Here is an 8,622-nt window from a genome sequence, read left to right as displayed (position 1 = left end):
CTGCTCGCTGGAGTGGCTTCCGTTTTTTTTTCCACCTCAAACAGCATCCCAATTACTTTATTTTCTAATAAAAACATTCGGATTCTAATAAATCTTCATTTATCCTAACACTGAGAAGGTTTGATTGCTTATGACAAATATTACTTGTAGACTGCCTTTTTCTTCCTCAGCTAGTGATGCAAGGACTTCAGGCTACTGAATGAAGAGCTGCACATTCAGAAGTGCTGTCAGAATCAAGCCTTACACATGCGGTAAACCAGCAAATTAGGGAGTGTGTAAAAATTGAATATGGAGATTTTTGACAATGCATAATATTATAGTCAAAGCACAAATAGTGTTTGCAAATACTTTTTTTCATTCTTTCTTATTTAATAATTCAACAGCAGTAACTAAAACACAAACTCTACTGTTTTTTCTTTTCTTGTCATCATCTCTTGTGCGATGTTTTTCTAGCCAGTTTGTACTCAAATAAACAAACTGATTTTCATGAAAAACTGAAAGAAACAAATCGATTACTTTCTAAGGCTTAGAATGTCTCCTGACTCAAGCAGTAAATTAAAACTAATGTGAGGTCCTTTTTCTTTGGAAGACTCAGAGCTTTCCATCCTACCTTGGCTCTATGGAAAACAGGCACATGCATTTGGATTCAGCATCACATTTAAAGTGAGGAATCATATAGGTCTTGTTCCAGAAACATTAATAGAACAAGCATAAAAGTATCTACACACTCTTCTGGTGGTTTGGGGTTTTTTTAAGGGGTTTTGTAATGTCAATGAAGTATTGCTATATTAGAAATATTAATTGGTGTTGGGATCTAGTATGCCACCAGTGTGTAAGGAAATTAACAGTGATATTTTACACTGAGGGTGGTGAAGCACTGGCACAGGTTGCCCAGAGAGGTGGTGGATGCCCCATCCCTGGAAACGTTCAAGGTCAGGTTGGACGGGGCTCTGAGCAACCTGATCTAGTTGAAGATGTGCCTGCCCATGGCAGGGGGGTTGGACTAGATGACCTTTAGAGGTCCCTTCCAACTCAAACTTTTCTATGATTCTATGAAGATAGGAATGGCTACAATCTATCTACACTACTCATATGCAGATAAAATGGAGTGGATATGGCACACCAAGAAGTCTACCAAACACACATTTTTGTGATTGTAGTCAAGCAGTCCAGTTAGGATGTATCAGAAGTAAGCTTTCCTGACTCCTTAATTAATTCCCTTTTTTGCATGCAAAATTATAGTCTTTAATGACAGAGTGATCTTTTCCGGAAGAATACAGCTGCCCAGGATAAACAGCACACAGTTTGGTTTAAATCTTTATTGTTCATTACATGACACTAGCAATTATTTATTGTTCACTATTCAAATTCTGCTCAGCCAACAGAATTCTGTACTTCTTTATTTACTTTTCCCCTAAGTTCATATCCGGCTATTCAAAAGTACTCCTTAATCTCTGAAAAAACTTAATATTTATAAGGAGATTTTATTCTCACTTTGTAAATATACTACAGAAGCAGAGAAATCTGAATCCAGTGATTCTGGATATTTGACACCACAGATTCCAGATATATGACATGAGATATTTCAAATTTGAGTTTTCACAGTTGTCACTAAATATTTTCTGTTTATTGGATTGTATTCGTTCAACATTATCACAGAAAGAAAATCCACAAACTGGTTCTGTGCGGTATATACTGGACAGATGTTAAATATAAAAAAAGTATTCAAAGGCAATTAGTCTCATTATTTATATGAATCCTTATGGAAGCAAGAACCAAAAGTAGTTAAGAGTCTGCTGTATTGTATTTAGAATAATAGAAGGAAACTTTTCCAGGGTTTGATTGATGCCCCTGGAGAACAAGCTATTGTATCTGTAGGTGATTCTGGAGAATTGCTAATGTCTCCTTCATTGAAGCAGTTGTGGACAGCAAACAAGTCAGAACTAAGTAGATGAACTGAGGCTCCAGGAAAGCAATCCTGGATTCTCATGTACCTTGCTCTTGACTGTAGAGTAGACGTTTGTCTATTTCTGTTGATTAAACTCAGAGAAGTATATCTGGGCCTCTTACTGCAGAAATTCAGTAAGGCCTTTTCTAGGAAGACCAATGGTGTTACACTTGACAAGCTACGCTCTCACTCTTGCTTGGTACCCAGATCAGCCTTCAACACTAACAAACGTCATATCATATTATCTGGCTAAATGAGTGGCTTAAATTCCTCCCAAAAAGACATAGCAGATGGTCACCCACTTTCTTCAAGTTTTCTCAATACGCAATATCACAGAATTTTGTTCCTACCTACAAGACGCATGATTTACGCACATTTCAATGGTATTTGTTTACAATTTAGCTTTAATTTTCCTTTTTAACCTATTCCAGCACAGAAGTGTCTTAGGTTTTCTCTAATGCCTGACACAACTAGGTATATGACTGAAAGCAAGGTGCCTTTTAGGCTCCAGTCACATTTGTCAGAAATGATCTGCCAAAGCAAAACTCTTTTAAGGACAGGTATGTATCTGTTCTTGCAGCCTCCTGTATCACAGCAATCTACAATCTCATGTCTGTTGCTGCCCTCCCTGCTCCTTGATATGCACGCAACAGTTGCCAGGATCCTCTTTCAGCTCTCACTAGCCACAAGATTTTGTTCATCTACTTCAACTACCTATCTGACAATGAGAATAGTCCTTTAATTGCACCTGTGGAAAAATTGCTTCATTTGGAAAGGTGCCAGCTTCAAACAGCACTTGGATATTTGAGCTAGACTGGCAGACTGCTCTTTATTTGCCAGTAAGGTAGAGGAACAAAATGCTGTTACATGTGCTTTGTATCCTCTGCTGCATACTAAGTAATTTCTGGGTGGTATTCATGATCTATAAAGCAGTAAGTAGTTCGGTCACAGCTATCTCTGGCACCATCTGTTTGACCATTTGCAAAACTAACAGGCTGCGCAGAAGCTGAAAAAAGAGACATGACTAGCGTGAGTTTGGGAAAAACTGTATCTAGGTTCAAAATTAAACCAGCTATTCAAAATTTCATCACAGGGTGTCAGGCAGACTGCAGTTACCCTCTGAACCTTCACAGGCTGGTTTTCCCTAGCCTCTGGCAGACATGGCTGTCTACTTTTTACATAGCCAAAATGTTTACAGATTGTCTCATTAACACAAAAGTTTCCGGCAAAGAACAGAAAATGAAGCTCCTGAGTCTACCCAGCTGATTTTCTACCCTGGCAAATGAGGAACAGCATTTTTTGGCCAAGGAATCCTACTTCTGATATATGATTACCTATTTACCTGTTTTACTTTTCGGCATTGAATTATTTGTGATAACTGTGCATTTTCATTCAAATTGTTAATAAAACTATAAACCAGTGTAGATGAAGAAATGACTCCTGAGGTATAGAACACTAAAGCTGACGATTCCCAATTATTATGTTTGGATAATAAGCTACTAATATATTTAATATATGCTATACGCATAATTATAATTAATCTCATAAAAGCATTTACAAGACATCTCTGATGTGTTTTTTTTTTCCTCGAAATCTTGGTGATTTGTATTATATTTCAAAAAAAACTTTAATGAGTGAGTTGTATATCTGTCTCAAGCTTGATAGCACCTAACAGCTATAACGACAAAGGAAAAGCCCATTTACCATTTTAAGTACTGGACTTAATTAACTTCTTTCCATTATTAGGAACTTCCCCAATAGTCTAAGATTTATTAAAAGTTAATGTGAATGTTTCAGAAAGCTTCCTAACCAATAAAGAATTCTTTTGAACAAATTAATAATTTCTACAATTATACCACAAGTATCGAATATAAAAACCTTGTAAAAAACAATACCAGTGAAAGAACAGGAAAAAAAATTGTTAATTGTTAGAATATAATTTGCAGCTAAAAAAAAAAGATAGATTATTTTCACCTATGTTGTTATGCTGTCCCTTATTTCAATTTCTCATACATTTTTGTACATTCTTTTCATTTCCAAAATTAGTAAGAACAAAACTTAAGACCAGGCTTCAGATGCATTGACAGACTATTGCTTGCATGAGAGAGAATCCAGCCCTTCTCCTACATTTCTCCCTTGGATGCCTGGGTTATAACAAAACTTCTTCCTGTAGGTTAATTGGAAACCTTTGGTTGATGGTGTGTGCCTGCATCAGTTCTGAAATAGTCATTATGCACTTGCAAGGAATTATAGAATGGGCAGCTCTCTCCTATGTTCTTATTGACCAAACAGTACTTCAACTGATGGTAAAACCATTGGTGTTAAATATGTTTTTAACATTTATGTTTAATATGTTATTTATTTTATGTTAATAAACTGTTTTTCAGTTTCATCTGTTGTGAAACTGAAAAAAGTTACAAAGAAACTCAAATTTGAATGGTTGGAAATAAAAATCTTTATAAAAATAGCTCCTCCAGGTTAGTTCAGAAGATACATGCCGCATCTCCCCATGATCCCAAATCACATCCTTAATGCACAGAGGGAATGTGCCAAACTTCCTCCTCGCTCAGATGCTCTAGTAGGGTACATATAGCTGTCTTAGGCATAATGTGTAAGGGCTCCTTCAGACTTCTGAGGAACAAACACCTCTTGTAATATCCCCTTACAATATTTTCTCATGATTCTTTCATGTGGCTGTAAACACTGCTACTATGGAAAAAAAAAAGGGGGGGGGGGGAAGAGGAAGCAATCCACATTTATCATTAGTGTTGAGCAAAAATTTCTAGATTATGTTATCATGAGATGACGTCTGCAAAGTTTTAGTGGGTAAAAATGCTTCAGGGAGCATGAGTTAATACCATCAGTTATAGTAGTGAAGGCAAGAGCAATCCTGAAGATTGCTTCAGCAAATTAGAATGAGTAACAGATCCCTCTCAAGTGCATTGCTGTTCATTAATAATAATGCCCATACGGCAGACAATTTCTGTTTAAAGGATAAGCCTTTGTAACTTCGTCAGCAGGATTACGTTTAAAGTGATCTCCTGAAGACAAAGGGAGTGCAAGCTTCTTTCCCATACATTGTCTGAAAAGGATTTGCCGGCTTTCTCACTACTACTCTCACAAAACCATCCAAATGCAATCATCTCCAGTTTTATCTCAGTCTCAGCCTAGGAACAAAAACATGAATTGCATTCTATAAACTGTAGAAACAACTATGACATGTCTTCTATGAATCACCATTTCTGCAGAAAACTCTCCCAAGCAAGCACCTCTTCCCGGTGCAAATGACCCTTGACAAATCCCCACGGCTGCATTCGTGGTCTCTGCTGCTGAGACCATCCCCTGCAGGAGCAGCTCAGGCTGAGAGAAGGCAGCAGGCTTGGCGAGTTGCACTATGGAGTGTGTTGCCTCCAAGGGATGGGGTCAGCAGTTTGTCCCCTCTGCACGCTGAGGGACTGACTCCTGAAGCAACTTTTAGCAAGCAGTTGCAGAACGTCAAAAGTGAGTCTTCAGAGAGCACAGACACTAACTTGAAAGAGCTTAACAGCAAAAAACCTCTCTAAGTTCCAGTTCAGATACAGTTTTCAGAAACAACTGTATTAAGAATTGGATGCTTAGCTGACCAGTGAAGTTTTAAGATCAGTAGTTTCTATAAGTATGTGGATTTTCCTCTAGAAAAATTCTTGGAAATATCTGGGAACATCTCAGAGCACGCAGGGTTCAAAACACAGTATTTTAAACAGGTAACAAAACTTTCTAAGTACCTTGCTGCATCTTCCAAGCAGTTTCTTTTCAAAATATTTAAAACATCCTGAAACAAATGCAACTGATACACAAGTTTGAAACTGCATACATAATTATAATGAAAATTAAATTGTTTGCAACCTACCTTGGAATTGCGTAAATTTGATGGTTCCCATCCTCTCTCCATTTCTGAAAACAACTTGACCCTAAATAAAATAAATAAATACCTTAAAAGTTTTATAAATCTCTCATAATATTGTTTCATTAGCAGTGCAATTATTTTCCACTCACTATTAAAATTACCCAAGCAAGGTTTAAACTTTGAAGATAGCAGATTCAACCAAAGTTAAAATAACTCAGTAACACCTCCTTAAAGCTTTCTTCCACAGATTTCAAATGGCCTTAGAAAGTTGACCAGTGTTATCACCCACTTTTCATGGATGGAAATGGAGGTACGATAAAGCCAGTAACTTACTGAATCTCAGATGATGAGAGATATGCAAGCAATTGATTTTCACTGTGTGGCTGTTTTTATCAAGGACATGTAAGAGATATCAAAGATCACACAAGAAAATGGTTCTCCATTTCATTCACCATATGGTTCTCCAAATGGCTCTATAATCTACTTATATCAATGATTATGGATATCTGTAGCTTTTGTGGCTTGGTTTTGTACTACATCAACACACGTGTCCTAGTATTCTCTTTAAATGTAACCCCTTTAAGTCAGTACTACCCTTTGTTGTGCTACACATTGTTACTCTTCAAAATAATGGTCACGCAACAGTGAAACCTCCTCATGTATCCCTAGCAAATTACTCACATCTTTCATCCCATCTTTCTGACTTAAATTAAGAAAAGTGCTTGTTAAATTTCTTCCTTACTTCAACTATTTCATGATTGAGTATGAAAGAAGAGGTTTTCATTCATTTATGCTAAGAAGTATTTTTAATATTTTCAACCTACAGTGGAGTGCCCAGTACTGTCAATATCAATTGCTGTTTTACTGCATCCCCAGTTTGTTTATTATTATTATCATCTCCATTAATCTTTGTTTTAGCAGACATCAGGGTAAGAGAAACCAAACGATAAGCATGTAAGGCTGCTATACATTTCTCTGTGCAAGCCAGCCCCTTTTTGGATAACCCTTTCTGGTCACTAAGGGGATGCACTGAAGACAACCCTCTGAATTACTGAAATCAGCTCCCTGCAAGGAACCATACAACGGATGTGTAGTACGGAACACACACCCCACATTTCCTGCAAGCCACAAAACACCATTTCCCTTTGATAAACAGAAGAAGACACCCTTCAACAAGTGTAAGCTACCTTGTGCTAAGCCTTAAAAGCCAAAAGCCCCAATCTGACAAAAAGAGAGCAAGAAAAATGAACACTGGTAATGGGAAAGATTCTGGCAACAGCTGCGGAAGGGCACAGGAGCCGCTCCTACCAGTCTCATCCAGTGGCTACTAACACAGCTCCCGGAGAGAACGTAAAACATTAGCAGGCAGGTTTATGTGTGCACCTTAGCAGCCTCCATCCAGATCTCCTTTAGTTTGGAGAAGTAGTCTTTAATATCCTTTCATTTGTTTGAACGTAATCATAATGCATTTGGCTACTTGGTTTAAGTAAAAAACAGTAGAAAATATTAAAGAAAAGAGCTGTAAAGATGCTATGCAAGTATCACTTATTGCAGATATATCTACAATCACTCCAGTCTTAACCTTGCTAAATTCTTGGTTCTGTGACCTGTGTCGGAGATTTCTATAGTTTTAAATTTTTCACTGCACGGAAAAAATACTTTTAAATGTGATTTTAAATTTACTGCCTTTTACTTTAACTCTGTCTCCTCTTATTCTTTTATTACAAGATAATAGGACTGTAAGTTGTAGTCTACTAGAGTGCTATTTATAGATAAACATACAGCAAGAATCACTGCTACCATCTATGATGACAGTCATCTACGATTGTCATCTATTATTGATAGTATAATATATCAGCTCACAAAATTTTCTAGATTCCAGGTGCAACTGGTTTGCAATATTATTATTGCTTCTTGTAAAATCGCCCACATTTTTATCATTCAGTAGAACAGATAGGTACCATATGCATCTGCTGACTAGAGGTAAATACATACATCCTCATTGACATGTTCTGAAACTATCAACAAAACATAAATCAGGTCTCAATGTTCTGAATAAATGTAAAAATTTGGATTTTAAAAAATATATAAACAGAGTTATAGACTTAGAAGTATTTGTTTTTATCGAATTCTCTTTGCTAAGATTTGTGGCTTATACTGATCTAAGCAGTAGATAAAAAAATATATGGGTGATGGTGATGAAAGAGTTATAGAACAACTCATGTGAAAGTGTCCTTGCTATCTGCAAAAATATTCAGCCACAGTGCTTTATTTTCATAGAATCATAGAAAAGTTTGAGTTGGAAAGGACCTTTAAAGGTCATCCAGTCTGACCCCCACGTGCAATGAGCAGGGACATCTTCAGCTAGATTAGGTTCCTCAGAGCCCTGCCCGACCTGACCTTGAACGTTTCCAGGGATGGGGCATCCACCACCTCTCTGGGCAACCTGTGCCAGTGTTTCACCACCCTCAGCGTAAAAAAATTTCTTCCTTATATCTAGTCTAAATCTACCCCCCTTTACTTTAAAGCCATTCCCCTTGTCCTGTCACAACAGGCCCTGCTAAAAAGTCTTCCGCCATCTTTTTTATAAGCCCCCTTGAAGTACTGATAGGCTGCAATAAGGTCTCCCCGAAGCCTTCTCTTCTCCAGGCTGAACAATCCCAACTCTCTCAGCCTTTCTTCATAGGAGAGGTGTTCCATCCCCCTAATCATTTTCATGGCCCTCCTCTGGACCCGCTCCAACAGGTCCATGTCTTTCTTATGCTGAGGGCTCCAGAGCTGGACGCAG

General features: G+C 37.5%; 1 protein-coding gene across 1 annotated transcript in view; it reads right to left on the bottom strand.

The window, feature by feature from the left end:
• The window catches only part of GABBR2 (gamma-aminobutyric acid (GABA) B receptor, 2), a 486,323-nt gene that overhangs the window by 210,640 nt on the left and 267,061 nt on the right, over positions 1-8,622 (bottom strand). The window contains exon 8 of the mRNA XM_009334967.1: positions 5,838-5,898. Coding sequence (XP_009333242.1) covers positions 5,838-5,898 — 61 coding nt within the window. The remainder of the gene's footprint in view (positions 1-5,837; positions 5,899-8,622) is intronic.

The sequence above is a fragment of the Pygoscelis adeliae genome, unplaced genomic scaffold, assembly GCF_000699105.1.
Source record: "Pygoscelis adeliae isolate BGI_AS28 unplaced genomic scaffold, ASM69910v1 Scaffold312, whole genome shotgun sequence".
Classification (NCBI taxonomy): Eukaryota; Metazoa; Chordata; class Aves; order Sphenisciformes; family Spheniscidae; genus Pygoscelis; species Pygoscelis adeliae.
The sequence above is the reverse complement of the archived record's forward strand: the minus strand, read 5'-3'. Positions and strand labels throughout refer to the sequence as shown.